The following is a 17,824-nucleotide window of genomic DNA, read 5'->3' on the forward strand; positions in this document are numbered from 1 at the left end:
GTGCTGCAACATGTCATAATGTAACACATACCAGTGTTATACTCATCTGCCAGCGGGGTTCTTTTGGATTACTTTTGTTCGTAGGAGTTTATGACCTTATACGCCAGGAAATTAAAATGCAGTCGATGCACTTTTCCCGGCATTACTCATTCATCGATGACATTCTGGCTCCTGTGATTGCCTCATGGGGAATGAAGGCCAGCATTTAGGGTGCAGTCCTCACCATAATCCAAGACGGGTCTGTGTGCTTAAAGAAAAGGAGCCACACCAATGTCATGAGCTCAAGAGCGAACCAGGAAACACTCAGGGCTAAACAAGGTCTGAGATGCATGATGTCTGCTGTCTGTGTGAGTGAAGCTGCTCTGTATACATAAGCCTTTAGCTCATGGGAATTTTACTTACACAACAATGTTCTGAGGGCAGAAGGAAAAATCATTGGTTCAGAGAGATAACCAATCAGACTGTATAGGTGGTGGGCCCAAGCAACTAGTGGAGGCAGAATCAACCATTCTTCTTGGTTCCACCTCTACAATCTGATTGATAGATAACCAATCATTCATTCTGCCCTTAGAACATTTTCGTGTAACTGCTACAGGCAACATTTTGATGCCATGATATCAAGTCATCTCTCCCCCCCCCACCCCCCCCCACCCCACACACACACACACACACGTTTTGTCAGTGGACCCCCACTTCCAATCTGGCTTCACCATACAGTTTTCCACTTGCACCACACAAAAGTTTATTTTACATTACACCATTTCCATGGTTACAGTGAAACTCATGACAACCAAGACCCAATTTGTATAAATAGAGCCTCTGAAGAATAATTCCCCCCCCCCCCCCAGATTTCATGGAAAGTTGCATGTGAATTATTTACCATGAAGAAAACAGAAGCTTGTGTCAGACCCAGGACCTGAGTAATGGACTGATGAACTACATTAAATTTGGGACCAGCAGTCTTGCAGTCCAACACTGCAAATTACAGGAAGACTGTTGGTAAACAATCCAATTAAAAGTCATTTTGAGGGCAGGGGAGGGAAAAAAAAGAAAGATGCTAAGGGATCATAAGAGCAAAACTCAAGCGTCTGGATTATGATGAAACCGGCGGTAATAATGGAGTATTGATGAAGGAGCATATCTGGAACAAGATGGGTCCTGCTCATTTAGACTTAAAAAAAAAAAACTGAACCGCAGCCTCCCGCTCCACCAAAATAATCAGGCGCGCCGGCTACAAATTGTGTCAGCGATAAATTAATAACCCCAGCAATTCGTCACAGTCACTGAGAACGTGACTTTATTGAACATAATATAAAAAATAGAAGAAGCGAATGAGAAGTCTGATATCAAAGAGCATAATGTGAAGCTTGTCCAAATGAGAGCCACAGACAGGCAGGGAGAGCTCAGCCCGGCCAGACAGACACATGTCTTAATTAGGCTTGGATCAGATCTCATTCCGCTGGATGTTTTAAATATTCTGTTTGCCGGCTGCAGGCAGCGGTCCCGAGTTGGCTGGTTCCAGACCTTCAAAGGACTCCCGATTCCTGGAGGGGGTTGGGCGGGAAGGTGGCTGTGGCCGGCAGCATTATAAACCAGCGTCTCGGACAAAAGGGGGTCCCAGCTGGCTGGCGATGGGCCACTGAATACCTCAGCTGTGCTCATGCTGCTTTGCACCTCTGGGGGGAGTGGGGTGGGGGGGGGGGGGGCAGTTTGCTGCTACAATTCAGTAGCTCACCTTTGCTCTTTGATGTCACTCTTTTCCTCAGGACTTCACAACTTTCAAAACAGAAGGAAACAAGCTGTTGGTTTTAAAAAAAAAAGTACCTCTTACTTTATCTCACAGTTGTCCCTATACGCATGAACAACGTGGCAAAACTGCATCGATTCTTAAGCACGAGACCCCTGACTCGAGGCACTGGGTCTGATATGAGGAGCAGGTTCCATTTTTCACATCAAGCAGACATGCAGAATCCAGCCCTTCTTCTCTTCTCCAATCAGCCTAAGCACCTCATGGGCTCATCCTGAACGTGGCTGAATGGCCTCTGGCCTCATTATCCTGCCCTTCCTTCTGTGGTCCCCATGCCCTCATGGTTGGTACCCCCATACAGATCCCTGACAGTCCCCTAGTGCCCTGCCCAGATGGGCGTGCTGGCGTCTCTTTGGAGCTCGGAGAGATACGTACTTGGCACGTCCCTGATGGGACTTCTACCCACTGGCACAGATGTTCATCAATATGAAAAACGAAGCAGTGAATCAGGACACGCTCACGGGAAATTACCCGTGTTAAGACACCACCAACCAAATCACTTCAGAACATAGTCAAGGGAATCAAAACGGGAGAAACACACAGCGTCAAACAAACCCCATTCAATCGCTTGCACATAATTGGGCTGCTCAAACACTGAGGGACTGAAAGCTCCTGCAAGGAAACAGACTCTAATGCCAAAGAAATCCTTCTCGCGCCAGAGAACGGCCTTTGGCTGGTTTCGGCTCCTTTATGGGTCAGCCAAATACCGCAACCTTCAGCTGCCTCGACCAGCCATCAGCTTCACTGTGATTTACAGCTCGCGCACATCTCTCAAAGCCTGTAAGATTTACAGCCCTTTTCCAACAACGCTATAATCATTACAAGCAAAAAGCCCCCTTTGCTGTTCCATGTTAGACAAATGTTCACAAACAGAATACTTTGGTTTCTGGGGGATAAAAACATCCTCCTCAAAGCTTCAGTACACATTCATACAGATGTAGCTACAGAGTAAAGAAAAAAAAATCGCAGCAGACCACAAGCTTACTCTCGACTGGGGCCCCCCGTCTTGTCCACAATCCAGACCCGGGCCCCCGCAGATTCCTGTCCTCACTCCCGAGCGGGGCCCCCATCCCGTGCTCAGTCCCGAGCGGGGCCCCCCTAATCTCGTCTTGCCCTCACTCCCAACCGGGCCCCCCCCCCCATCTCATCCTGTACTCACTCCTGATCGGGGCTCCGCCGGTTTCCATCCCATCCTGACTCCTGACCGGGGCCCCCCGCAGACTCCCATCCCATCCTGACTCCTGACCGGGGCCCCCCCGGACTCCCGTCCCATCCTGACTCCTGACCGGGGCCCCCCCGGACTCCCGTCCCATCCTGACTCCTGACCGGGGCCCCCCGGACTCCCGTCCCACCCTGACTCCTGACTGGGGCCCCCCGGACTCCCGTCCCACCCTGACTCCTGACCGGGGCCCCCTGGACTCCCGTCCCACCCTGACTCCTGACCGGGGCCCCCTGGACTCCCGTCCCATCCTGACTCCTGACCGGGGCCCCCGCAGACTCCCATCCCATCCTCACTGCTGCTCAGAGTCCTTGGGATTACACCGGGCCCCAGTTCTCTCCCTCCTCATTCTTTGTTTTTTGAGAGTTCCTATCATTTACAGGACTCTAAGCAGCATCCTTTTATTGGCTTCTCTGCCTTCAGGCCAGACCCCTGAATCTCATAGTTCAGTTTTAATTCCACATGCATTCAAATGCACAGCACATAAGAGCAACAAGAGTAAAAAACTAATTATAATAATTTAACTGAAGAAATTTGCCGAAAAATCTCCCAGTGCAATGCAACGATAAGTCCTCAGACGGTGAAGAGCACAGCCCCTGAAACATCAGCTTGGTCACATAACATAATGCAGACCATTATAATTAAACAAAGGCTATTTTTCCCCAAACAACCCATAAAAGAAACACAGAATAAAACCATCACATCTAAATCTGTTTTGAAAAAATTGTATTCAACAAAATATTGCTGTCTCACAATTAAGTTTCAGACAAGCATTCATTAATATTAATCTCATTCGCACAAAGCTTCATGAAGCATGACGTGAGTCATAAGTGACCCTTACAGGACCGGCCAGGCTCAGAAACAAAAGCTACGCAGGCATGACCATCCACAGCCAGGCACATGAATTTAATATGGTACTTCCAGGAACTGCCATAATCAATATCCCGTATCATTATGTTCCGAAAGGCTGAGATTTGATGGAGTGGGGAAAAAACAACCATGTTACACACTTTTCTGCTGGAAATGCAGCGATGCTTTCAGCAGAATGTTTACCGAACACACTTCCAAGTACTGACATCATGTTGGTATGGGGGGGGGGGGGGGGGTGTTCGCATTCAGTTCACCCTCCCCACATTCGCGTGCTCTATAAATAGCTGGTTTTTGTTCCCTCTCGCATCAGTGGCCCGGCTCAGACCCAGAAGAGCTTCTCCGTGCGGCTCTTGCCTCTCACCCCTGTCATGTCCCGTTTTACCCCTTCTGCCCTCAGGCCTCTCGCCCCTGTCATGTCCTGTTTTGCCCCTTCTGCCCTCAGGCCTCTCGCGCCTGTCATGTCCCGTTTTGCCCCTTCTGCCCTCAGGCCTCTCGCCCCTGTCATGTCCCGTTTTACCCCCTCTACCTTCAGACCTCTCGCGCCTGTCATGTCCCGTTTTGCCCCTTCTGCCCTCAGGCCTCTCGCCCCTGTCATGTCCAGTTTTGCCCCTTCTGCCCTCAGGCCTCTCGCCCCTGTCATGTCCCGTTTTGCCCATTCTGCCCTCAGGCCTCTCGCCCCTGTTATGTCCCGTTTTGCCTCTTCTGCCCTCAGGCCTCTCGCCCCTGTTATGTCCCGTTTTGCCTCTTCTGCCCTCAGGCCTCTTGCCCCTGTTATGTCCCGTTTTGCCCCTTCTGCCCTCAGGCCTCTCGCCCGTGTTGTGTCCCGTTTTGCCCCTTCTGCCCTCAGGCCTCTCGCCCGTGTTGTGTCCCGTTTTGCCCCTTCTGCCCTCAGGCCTCTCGCCCGTGTTGTGTCCCGTTTTGCCCCTTCTGCCCTCAGGCCTCTCGCCCCTGTTATGTCCCGTTTTGCCCCTTCTACCCTCAGGCCTCTCACCTAGATTTTTCCCCCACTCTACATGGTGCCACAAAAGCAGACTTAATATGCCAGGGCATTAATTAATTAATTAATTAATTAATAAATAAATACATAATTGGTATTAATAATAATATTAGCAATAATAACAACAACGACAAGCAATCCTAAAATGCAATGTCAAGTTCCACAATATATCCATTTCCATTTTTTCACTTGGAGGCATGACCAACCAACTTCACTTTAAGCGAGTGATTCTATTATCTCCGTCCCCGTATTACTCCTGGCTTCTGAATGCTAGTGGCGACATTCCCAGAAAAGCCGCGAGCCTCTAGGAGGCTGCCCTTCTTAAGCAGGCGTCAAAAGAGAGGAAGCCGGGAACGGACTGCCTGGTGCTTACGTGGCTGATTGGGAACGTATCAGGACAACCAGCCAGATGCAAGGTCAAGACAGAGATGGGCTACAAGAGCCTCCTTTCAGAGAAGCGGAAGAGATCAGCGTGTCCTTGCAGAGACCCTGCCTGGCAGCCCCGCACACACCCTGAATATCTCACACGGCAGCCAAGGCTCCTAAAAGATCACGTTACGGAGAAGCGAGGAGGAGGTGCCCGGCGGCTGGGACCGCCATCAAAAAGGCGAGAATCTTCAAGATGAAAGACAGCTGCCTTTTTCATATTCAATATGAATTTCAAACGAATGAACAGTGAAAGATAACGCCATCATACACACAGCTCTGCGGGGAAAACCCATCAATGACCGTGTGAAAATCATTGGTTATTAAAAAACAGAAATTAAATTAAATCAAGCAAAACCACAGGGCTGAGAATAAAGTCATTTTCGACACCATTAAGTTTAATGAAGTAGCCATTCCTCTATTTTACATGCCAATCAAACAGAAAGCAGTCACACAATGACAGGAGATGGGGCGTCTACACCAATCTCTGCAGACGCTGCTCGTACAGACTCACCAAGGGAGGTCTCCACCAGAGAGCGTACAGGAGAAAAAGGGGGGGGGGGGGGGGATACTAATTCCCAGGGGTTAGAAACAGAACCCCACAGAGAAATGGGGAAGGTAATTTGAAACACTGCTCTTTTTACTGTGCAGAGCCGAGAGACCGCAGGATACTAATGATGACACACAGCAGCCAGCGGTAACCTTTAGAGGAGGGAATCACCCTCAGGCTTAAAGATTATATATAGTAATAATAACCAGACGTGCAACAATTCGCTATTCAGACCAGTATCAGCACCGATCCACACCTATTAGATGGATCAGGTATCGGCCACATGTGACCGATCCACATCCAATACTTACTTATTTAGTTTTCCGCAGTCTGTAAAAAGATAGATTTAACACGCAATAGGAGATATATTTACAATCAATCGCGTGACAGTCCTTTCCTATTTTAGATGTTGCACTATTCAAGCTGAAGGCTAAAGAACATCAGATAAGAGGGTGACAATCTGGAAGTATTTTACGCTTTTATCAAGCAGCACAGCGATTTGCAATCTTTGTAAGAAAAAAAAAAAAGTTTTGAGAGGTGGAAGTAGTGTTTATGAAATAAGCAGTGGATGATTCAGGAGTCGATGGCTAAGGCTGTTTTGTGCACTTGCTACAGCATGTGATACACTAGCAGTGTGAGTGTGTAAATGGGAGAATTTTAAGCATTCGCCGCTTGCGTATCCTCAGGTGGAAGATATTCATATGGAACTGCGATTGCCTCAAAAACACTGAAATACACTATGTATGTATCTAGTAGCCTAATTAAAGATTTTTTAGCATACATTGTGTGTGTGTGTGTGTGTGTGTGTGTGTGTGTGTGTGTGTGTGTGTGTGTGTGTGTGTGTGTATGTATGTATGTATGTATGTATGTATATACATATATACATACACACATACACACACACTAAAGTAAAAAGAGCTGTTGTACCGGAATCGGTATCGACAGTTGTGTGTTGAAATCGGATCGGAACTGAAAAAATGTGGATCAGTCCATCCCTAATAACTAGAAAGGAAAGTGTGTGAACAAACTTCTTGTGAGCTTGAAAAAGCCAGCTTTTCAAACCTTGAGTCTCAGTGACCCACCTTACGTCAACGCCACTGCCCCCCTGCTGGTAACGACAGGGACACAGAGAGCCCACCCCGCTTCCCCATTAAGCTGACGCAGTCCCCAGTTATTTACATTCGGGCCCTCTCTCTGTCAGAAGAAACCTTTTAGCAGAAGTTGTGCCATATGACATTAAGCACAAGACCGGCTGGGTCTTTTAAATTCATCCCAGGAGAGCCCAAGAGGGTGGCGTCAGGCTGTACTCCATTTCATCAGTGCACAGAACGGGGTGGGGGTTAGGGTGCATTCATATGGCACCTGCCAATGAAAAATACTTAGATTGTTTTTATTCAAAATGATGATCAACCTGCCTTCCCGCTCTCTGATTGGTTGGTTTCTGAATGAGCCACTGTGCATCAGGGGACCACAAAATGGATCCGGTGTGAGGTGTGCAGCCGTGCAACCCGAAGGCTCCCAGCATGCACCTGGACTCACAACTGGGATATGCCCTGTTTTGTGCTCAGGGGGAATAGTTCCTCCGAGGAGGGGGAGCCAACACAGATAGAAGCAAACTTACCCAAAGGTAAAAGGTAGGCAGCCGCTTTGGGCCCCTGGACATAGAATTTCCCGAAATTACATTTAATGACATAACATAATATAATCATTCATATTATAGCAACGTCTGTTATTTGAATTTTTAATGACAGTTTTCAGGATAGACAAAGTTGCCCCCCATCCCGCCGTAATGGACTGTTCCACTTTGAGACATCACGCTACCCAGCTTTCTTACTGGTGTCTATCTACTGATTGTTTCACTGCCAAGCGAACTGACACAAAGTAGCCAAACAGAAGATTAAAACAGCACAAAGTTACAAGACTAGCATTATTTATCTTGTGTCTTTTATCCCAACCTTAGCAAAAGAGGGAACAGGTAAGCTTCTTTAATTTTGCGGATCAGTCGGCCGGCACGATATCCCCTCCCCCCAGTCAGTGAATTTTACCAACAGCATTCCCACCCCACACTTTCATTAAGATATTACTGATGGTCCTTCGTTTTTAACTCCTCCCATTTCTCTTACAGCTCCAAAAAATTGCTTGAATGGCCCAATTAGGACCCCCCTATTCCTATCTACTACCCCCCAGAAAAGTTAGTCCACCCCTGTACATAGTACTGCCAGCCAGGTGCAGCTCTGCACAAAAACACACGGCTGGGCTCTAATACTCAAAATCTGAGACATATTCCTTATGAGACTAATAATCATGATATATCCATCCATCCATCCATCCTCCTAATGCTTATCCAGCACATAATCCTGATACTCAATAAGGGCTGAGCCTCAATCACTCTCAGGGGCTGCACCATTGGAGACGTGAAGGAGCGGTTTAGGATGCCAAACCTCGGGCAGATCTACAAATCTCAGCATCTTCTTGTCTGGCTAACTCAGGCCTCTGTTAGCGTTCTCTGTGCAGAATCCACACGGTGCAAGCACGTTCCTTTACCACAGGGCAGAGTCCTTTTGGTAAACCAGCGGACAGGCCTGGGCACACAGCCTACCTGCCCACAGACGATACCTGATCAGCCAGTATGGGCTCCGTCTGTATGAATGAACATGACTACCGCAGAGACTCTCTGTGCTTTCCGAAAGGCAGGAATACCCAGCCCCACCAGTAAAACCAGAGGTATTAAGTTAACTCTTACAGTGTTGAACTACACTCCAATTAACTCTGAGAGTGTTAATTTGGATACAAAAATCAAAGCAGTAAACAGCTGAGACAAAAGGCAGAAGGAGGTCAGGAAGGGGGAAACGTTACCCTGCCAGAGCTCGCCCAGAAATTGAGCTGCCTCATCAAACTGCCGGCGTTCCCGCAAGCTGACGTGGGTCGTCCCGGTGCTAATGAGCCTGGCCCGCATCCCGCCACATAATCACCTGTCATTTTAAGTACCCAATACCTCCATAAGCCACACTCTCACACCCTCCAGAAAGGGCGTAGTGCATCGCCACGGACGCGCCTCCGCATGGCGTAGTTTCGGCTGGTGAAGCGTGTTAATTCATGGCTAGGTTTCTGCAGCGGGGGCAGACGTGTTCCCTCGCACAGCTGGTGTTTGCTACCAAGCCAGCCCAAAGCCACCAGGTTGTTACAAAGGTACAAACACGGCTCTTTACACATCAGATAGAGAAGGAACCTTTGGTTATTCTGTGGTGATTTTGGCTGGGTCTTCTCCAGGGGTACCCATCATCTCCCTAAACAAAAAAAGTCACCCTCATGAAAACAGAAAAGCTCACCACTTAGACTCTAATTTAAAAAGGCTCGTTAAGCACAAAGTGAGGCTTAAAATGCTCTTTATTTAGAGTCAACACCACACAGACTCCCATTACATTCCTACATCAGCACGTCATTGTTAATAAGGCTGGAGAATATTACAACACGAGTACGCTTTTCATGCACTAAATTTAGAACGTATATTTCCGTATAAATAAAACGGCACTCTTCTATAACAAAACCTTTCCTTGGCATTTTTAAAGAAAATAAACTATAAAGCTACGCTTTACGTGACTATGCTAAATTAAACAGACGTCACAATTTACGTAGGGGAAGATCTCTCTGTTGGGGACAGAGTCACCGGAGCGGCTCAAGAGATCTTAATATCTCAAGAAATGTCACGCCGAATCAATCCGAGTATCAGATACCAGCAGAGTCGACGTTCATATCACAACATGCTAAATAGGTCTGCACACCATGAGAAGATCAATGCACACCCATGAGAAGATCAATACATTTTTATCTGTGGGGATGAAAAATCACGTGTCGCTTTTAAAGGGAGGGGGCACCTTCATCAGGTCAACTGCATGGTTATGGTTAATCACATTAAATTAATGTAAGATAGAGAAAGTAAATTTTGGCAGCGTCTAATTAGAAAGCTACTTAGAAGGGGAAAAAAAAACAGAGCACTATTTTCAACTATAAATAAACCACGATAATGAAAGAGTCATCCCTTCTTAAAAGGAAAAAGGCTCCATGTTCTGAGAAGATCACTCAGGCCTCAGTTAGAGCTGCCTCACTCTGTGCTCTTATTGAGTCACCGCTGGGACCGACCTTATCAGCTGTTTAGTGAGTACTAGCCATTTTCACCTCTTCAAACTGGCCCAGGAGGAGGAAGGGAGAAAAAAAAAAAAAAAAACGCAAACCTCTGCACTATTCTCACGTGTTTTTGAATAACGCGTCCAGGAACCCAAGGAAGGGAAGGTGCCCTTTGCCCACACGTCTGCACCGACTGTCCAAAGGTTCTGAGGATGAAACCAGTTTGCACAGACTCAGCAATATAAGGAACAAGAACTTCAACTTAAACACAAACACCAAGGAAAAAAAACTGCAGATGACAGAATCACGCCACCAAAACCACTTCCCGATCTTCCCAGGGTAAAACGAACACAAAACTGCTATCACTCCTACTATGAAGCATCATGAAGGACGCTGGGTGTCGAGAACAATCCACCATCATATTCATCAAGGCAGGCGCCCCAAGGGGACACTTCACTTCAGCTCGCTCAGCGTTTAACCAGGATTACCTCCACCGGTGGTAGTTTTTGCCACCAGCTCGCAGAAAGACGCATTTTCAAATGCAACGACTAAACGACACTGTGAAAAGGCAACAGGTGCTTCCAAAAATATGAATTACCTGATAAAAACGAATCAACGGTTTGAGAAAGCACCAAACGGATTGACGGGACCCCCGGAGGCGTTCTAGAATCCGCCAACCGCTCCCATCTTTGTTCCCAGCTCAAGTCAAAACGATATTGGAATACTGACATTTCAGTTTGGGGGCTTAAACTGAATGACAACCCCCCCCCCCCCCCCACCCAAAAAAAAAAAAAAGTGATCAACTAACACTAACTGACATCCACCAAACCACACCGGTAGGAAAAAAGAATGAATCAGTTATCACACTTCCCCACTTCCCCCATTTTCAGTTCCCCCATACTTATTTAAGCCTCATCAGCAGTAACTGAAAGAGGTTTGCCACACACCCCAAGGTGGAATCCCAGTAATCCGGCCTTTCGGCTACGACTTGCAGGAAGGGACGCGAGCCCATCCCACTCACGCGTGGCGTCCGGCAGCGGGATGCAGAGCGCGCCCCGACACGGGCCCGTGCAGACCGAAGAACGGCGAGGGGACGCGTGTCGTCATGGAGACGATCCCAGCCATGCACTCTGCCCTCGCTGGGGGAATCGCTGATGTCAGAGATTACAAAGAAAATGCATGACATATGACTGGAAAATCCTTGATACAGCAGGAACTGATTGAAGTTTACCCTCCTCGTCTATCGGAGGATGTTGCCACAATGCTAATTCCCTCAGGAACAAAACTTGTCAGCAATTTTGTCAGGTCCTCACTTCTGATTTCCTGCCAGACATCCAGACCGCATTTCAAACATACATTCATTCCAAGCTGCTTAACTTCAGATTACCCATTCCCTATTTTTCTGAAACACTTAAACCACACCTTCCAAGCCATTGGTTTCTTTCATTCACACATGCTTGATCTGGGATCTGCCCCAGACAGAATTCAATGACCAAATAAACAGCTCAGCAAAAAGGGAACTGCTTTTGCAAAGACTGTCAAAACAGGCTGTTTAATCCCCTTGTCATGTTCAACAAGCAGACTTTTTTTTAGCAGAAGCCAGATATTTCAATCATGAATCATGGTTCTTAAAATGTATTCTGCCTGTGAGTCTTTCAAATAATGGATCACATCTTTGGTTACTAGAATAAAAAGAGATGTAATTGATTTTTGTGGATCAATTGTGATTCTATTATCCAGTGATTGTTTTCTGCACAAAGGGCATGTTCAACAATTAAGCTGTGGGGGGGGGGGGGGGGGGGTGTTGCTCACAAAAAAAAAAAGACACAAACACACTTCAGCTCAACAATGACAATCAGTGTCAGAGGCAGCTGTGAACATCTTCAACCTCACAGCGACTGTAACTCCCACACTGCTGCTGGTGCTTAATCCGGACACAGGGATTAAGCGCCAAGGCAAATCAAGCCAGGAAACGCCAGGATCTGTTAAACTTAAAATCCGTCCCATTCAATTACCTCCCTGAGCTCCTTCAGAAAAGCGGATTTCAATCATACTTAAGGTCACCTTTACCTAATTATCAAAATTAGCGGAAGATTGTGTTTCACTGCAGAACAATATTATGCTTCCAGTAAATGACTAGAAACTCACTTGACCTCAGGACTGAAAACGAGCCAATTAAAAGCGGTTTCTAACTTGCCACAGAAAAGGACGGATAATTTTATCATATCACAACAGAGTGAGAGACAGATATCATTTGCTGGGAAAAGATGTACTCACCGTGGCAATCCCGGAGCGAATCCAGCGAATGTCACCAGATCCAAATCATCCGGTATCGATTTGAGTTCATGGGAGGGAAATGGAGACAAATGAACACGAATTGCAAGCTACACCAAAGCACAGAAATTTCCATGTGCATTCAGTAATCCATATCAGTAATTCCATTTGTCTGTTTACTTAAGCATGTATAATCATATCTGAATATGCCTAGACTGAAACCTTGGGTAGTATCTCCTTTAGGTTCCCAATGGCCTGTTCAAAAACCATCATTTTCCCCGTGTGCTGCTTCCGGCACTTACTTAAAGCGCCTCAGCTGTAGGACGGGAGCGGCCATATAGCGTTTATTCGCATGACTACAGGCGCTTGGCCAAACATCCCTCCGACATCGATCAAGCTCCTGTAACCACCTAAAGACGTCAGATGCCTTTCCAGAAATTTAGAGCACCGGGAAAATTGTAAAACATATTCACATCCAAATATGGAGCTTAACTGGCCAGTAGGTACGCCGAGTCAGTTCCCTATAAAAGTGAAACATTTCTATTGTTGTGTCGGTCTAAGCGCTGTTAATTCGTTTTCCTGATACAGGAGGTCATTATAACATGCAATGCTATTCTGAGTACCTTTCAATGCGACAAAAAAATTACATAAAAGATCCCTATACATTTAAGGCCAGACAATGAGAAGGTTAGTAATATGGTGCCCCGTAACGATGACCTCTTTGCGACAAGGTAATCTATGGGTCCCCTAACCCAGTACCGGTTCTAGCCGATGTGGCGCCCTAGGCGAGCATCAACGCCGGCGCCCCCCCCACCCACTCACTTGAGGCAATGTGAATGTGGCAGGCAAGACGGCGCCCCCACAGATGTTGGTGCCCTAGGGGGTCGCCTATAGGATTGACAGGCCCTGCCCTAACCCCACCCGGCCGCAGCAATGGGTGGCTCGCTCCTTCGGCCCAGCAATCACCCTGCTTACCGCAGGGAAATTCCGTCATTTCGACAATACAGCACCCAGAAAGTAGGGGAATTTTACCATAAAAATAGCCACACGACTTCGTGTCAAGGTTAAACAGTATAAACCGTAATTTAAACAAAACGGAAATCTGTCTTCCAGTTTGACTGGACCAATGTAAGCAAAGGCGTGGCATGTAATAATACTCAGTTTATTGAGTACATTTTTTAAAAGCACACGTGTGTAACAGGGTTGTGTCTGCGTTATACTGGTGTAAATGACATGTAGCGAGCTGCAGCAAAAACCGCCCCCCGGACCTCGCTACTTCAGTGACAGCTGCGCATTGAAATTCCAATGCAGTAACCCGAGATAAATTGTTAACATACTTTACTAAAAGCAGTAAAACCTCGGTCTTGCCGCTGTATCCCGAAGTTGCGGAAGATTTTCATTAGAAGTGTTTAGCTATATACACGAGATCGGGCTATAGGAACCGATTCCGGTCAGTCTTAAAACGACGACAATATCGCTGAAGCAGCAGATGAGCAAAGGGTGCTTGTAAAACAAGCCGCGTCCGAAAACCTTCCCGACGGGAGACAGACCGAAGCGATGCACGGCGGAAAGCGCGTTGCTAATCACTCCTTTCCCCAGATCGGCACGCCGCTTACAGGACGCCCAGCTGTCACTGTCTTTACACGCCGAAATCCAGAAACGTGCGATTGAGCTACCTGACTCGAGTCCTCCGCAGAAAGCTTGTAAATAATGTCGTTCCCCACCGTTGAAAAAAATCAGCGTAGCAAAAACTTCTAAATCACAAAAGTCCAGTGGCCGGTGCCGACTGATTTCCGAGAGCGCAGCGCACAAGAACGGGGTAAAAGAAGTTTACACCTGCGAAACATTCCGCTTTCATTCTGTATAGCCACCCTGTGGACAACCGAGCATTGTGTGGCAGCGCTCCGCCTCCTACGCCTCCAATTGGCCGTCTCTAATACCGACACGCCCCATGAACCGTAAAGCCACGCCCATAGTCGGTAGGGCACCTTCTTTATTACCCCTTTCTCCGTATTGGTTGCCTACGCCGCCATTTGACGTCCACCGCGCGGTGTGCGTGCGCGTTCGTGGTTGGAAGAATGACGCTGCCTGTGGCAAATTATAAATGTAATGGAATGAAGTTGATTCTTTCGTATTTGTTTTCCACCGTAATCTTCACTGGTGCAGTCATAATGCAAGTTTTGAATTAAAAACCGGACAAGTATCAGATACAAATGTCATAGGTGTAACCATGTTTATCACATTCGCTTTGCTGAAATAACCAGTTACAATAAACGATTCTGCAAAGGTATTTATTATTCTTTAGGATATTTCGAGTTTTTTGCGTTTCAGTGCAGTTCAAAACATTTAACAATTTATGTAAACCAGACACACACGGAGCAGAGGTAGAATTGTAACCCCTATAACTCGAGAACTGACGCAACTATATTTCAGACTGTTAATTATTTTGGGGAATTAGAAGCTGATCATTTCAGCAGAGACTGAAAATGTAGCACTTAAAAAGAACATTTCAAGTGTCCAGTTTTGTGTCAGGCCACAGTCAGAATTTCACTGGAATCCTGGCACTCAATATGGCAAACACTGAAATATCACTGATCACTGGAAACAGCAGCAAGGAAATAATGGTTTTTGAAATTAGAAACCTTACAAATAACACTTAAGTCACTTAAAACCAGAATTTCAGTGAAAATTGTACCTCATATATTAATATCTTTAAACTTGTCAGTAAATGAATGTCATGTAGCCTATGTACAGGGACACACAAATTCAAAGGTAGATTTGGAGAACATGGACATCAACAGGTTACATGTTGTATGACCACTTACCAAGGGCGGGGTAAGCTCGAAGGCTATCCACATAGCAAGAGAACATTCTGGATTGGGTGCCCATCCATCACAGGGAACCCATACATACAAACTGCACGTCTTTAGACTATGGAAAAGCAGAATACTCAGAGGAAACACACGTGACGGGGGGAACACATTAACCAACGTCACACACGCGGAGCGAAGTGTGCAAATCAAACCCACAACTCAAAGAAGGGGTATGAATTAAGGACCCGTGGTCCTAGAGCGAGAGAAAGAGAGACAGAGGAGTAAAACCAGCCAGGACAGGAGTTTCCTAATACGGTTTTTATTCAGCCTGTCCCTGTCCACAAAACTCTTCTGGCATAATGAATAATCAAATAATCTGGGGTGAGTTTCCCGAAGCGTTCTTAACGCTACGTCGTTCTTAAGTTCTGTGTTAAAAGATAGAACTAACGAACGACGTAGCGTTAAGAAGGCTTCGGGAAACTCACCCCTGACCGTTACGTTTGCTATTTCGATTTTAAAAAGTAATTTAATTTTAATTTAGATTAGAGTCGCGATAACAAATCTGCGATTAAAGAGTACAAGTTAAAGTCGGTCAGCCAGCTGGTCCAATTCCTGTGTACGCAAGCATACCTTTCATTTTCCAGGTGGGCTGATCGGTTTGTGGGCATGCAAAATTTATCCTCCCCTGCTCGGCAAAATTCATCGTGGGAGGATCTCCTCTCCCACTCTCGACAAAACTTATCGTGTGTAACCACCAAGATCTGGGTCGGTTTTTAACCCCAGTCCAGCCCTGACTGGTTTGGGGAGGAGCGATAAAAGGTAAATTATATAATTTTTATCAACGTAACACAGCAAAACATGATTAGACACAACGTAACCTCAGTCCACAAGAAACTCATTCTAAATTACCAACGCTGGGTATAAACGGCCCTAGTCCCAAGGATACGATTGAACTGTAGCACAAAATGCGCAGATCGTGACACCATGCGGCGAAATGTGGGCACTACAACAGCATTGCCGGAAGTTGTATGTTGGTAGCGAGGAGGTTACAAAGCTCAAGAATCACATTGCCGAGTCAATGGTGTGCGTAAGTATGCCATATAAGGCAAGGTCTTCATACGATAAGGATGAACACAGAAACCAAGAGAGAGAGATGTAATACTCTGTGGGAATATGTGATTTTCTTACTGAGATCTCCAACATTTGTGAATACTATCAGGTTTGAAGTCAGGATAAATTTATGCTATTTCGGTAAAAGGTCCAGCTAATATGATTTGTAGGCCTATATGATTTGTATAGAAACATAGAATTTTCAGACACTATAATACAAAATACACTCACCTAAAGGATTATTAGGAACACCTGTTCAATTTCTCATTAATGCAATTATCTAATCAACCAATCACATGGCAGTTGCTTCAATGCATTTAGGGGTGTGGTCCTGGTCAAGACAATCTCCTGAACTCCAAACTGAATGTCAGATTGGGAAAGAAAGGTGATCTAAGCAATTTTGAGCGTGGCATGGTTGTTGGTGCCAGACGGGCCGGTCTGAGTATTTCACAATCTGCTCAGTTACTGGGATTTTCACGCACAACCATTTCTAGGGTTTACAAATGCAATGGGAAAAACATCCAGTATGCGGCAGTCCTGTGGGCGAAAATGCCTTGTTGATGCTAGAGGTCAGAGGAGAATGGGCCGACTGATTCAAGCTGATAGAAGAGCAACTTTGACTGAAATAACCACTCGTTACAACCGAGGTATGCAGCAAAGCATTTGTGAAGCCACAACACGCACAACCTTGAGGCGGATGGGCTACAACAGCAGAAGACCCCACCGGGTACCACTCATCCATCCATCCATCCATTTTCTCCCGCTTATCCGAGGTCGGGTCGCGGGGGCAGCAGTCTCAGCAGGGAAACCCAGACTTCCCTCTCCCCGGCCACTTCCTCCAGCTCCTCTGGGGGAATCCCGAGGCGTTCCCAGGCCAGCCGAGAGACATAGTCCCTCCAGCGTGTCCTGGGTCTTCCCCGGGGCCTCCTCCCAGTGGGACATGCCCGGAACACCTCACCAGGGAGGCGCCCAGGAGGCATCCTAATCAGATGCCCGAGCCACCTCATCTGACTCCTCTCAATGCGGAGGAGCAGCGGCTCTACTCTGAGTCCCTCCCGAATGACCGAGCTCCTCACCCTATCTCTAAGGGAGAGCCCAGCCACCCTGCGGAGGAAACTCATTTCGGCCGCTTGCACTCGCGATCTCGTTCTTTCGGTCACTACCCACAGCTCGTGACCATAGGTGAGGGTAGGAACGTAGATCGACTGGTAAATCGAGAGCTTCGCCTTTTGGCTCAGCTCCTTCTTCACCATGACAGACCGATGCAGCGCCCGCATCACTGCGGACGCCGCACCGATCCGCCTGTCGACCTCCCGCTCCATCGTCCCCCCACTCGTGAACAAGACCCCGAGATACTTAAACTCCTCCACTTGGGGAAGGATCCCATCCCCGACCCGGAGAGAGCATTCTACCCTTTTCCGGCTGAGGACCATGGTCTCGGATTTGGAGGTGCTGATTCTCATCCCAGCCGCTTCACACTCGGCTGCGAACTGTCCCAGCGAGAGCCGAAGGTCACGGTCTCATGAGGCCAACAGGACCACATCATCTGCAAAAAGCAGAGACCTAATCCTGAGGTCACCAAACCGGACACCCTCAACGCCCTGGCTGCGCCTAGAAATTCTGTCCATAAAAG

General features: G+C 47.1%; 1 protein-coding gene across 7 annotated transcripts in view; it reads right to left on the reverse strand.

Moving 5' to 3' along the window:
- Positions 1 to 15,832, reverse strand: part of epb41l3a (erythrocyte membrane protein band 4.1-like 3a) — a 55,728-nt gene extending 39,896 nt beyond the window's left edge. For 2 of the 7 annotated variants that reach the window (XM_072711326.1, XM_072711328.1), the window contains exon 1: positions 15,712 to 15,824. In XM_072711326.1, the coding sequence (XP_072567427.1) occupies positions 15,712 to 15,784 (73 nt within the window). In that variant the 5' untranslated portion in view covers positions 15,785 to 15,824. Of the gene's footprint in view, positions 1 to 13,944; positions 14,176 to 15,093; positions 15,200 to 15,711 lie in introns of those variants that run through there. The other 5 variants (XM_072711323.1, XM_023792973.2, XM_072711329.1 and 2 more) reach the window with 5 other exon arrangements.
- Between the last annotated feature and the right edge of the window lie 1,992 nt (positions 15,833 to 17,824).

The sequence above is a fragment of the Paramormyrops kingsleyae genome, chromosome 4, assembly GCF_048594095.1.
Source record: "Paramormyrops kingsleyae isolate MSU_618 chromosome 4, PKINGS_0.4, whole genome shotgun sequence".
Taxonomy (NCBI): Eukaryota; Metazoa; Chordata; class Actinopteri; order Osteoglossiformes; family Mormyridae; genus Paramormyrops; species Paramormyrops kingsleyae.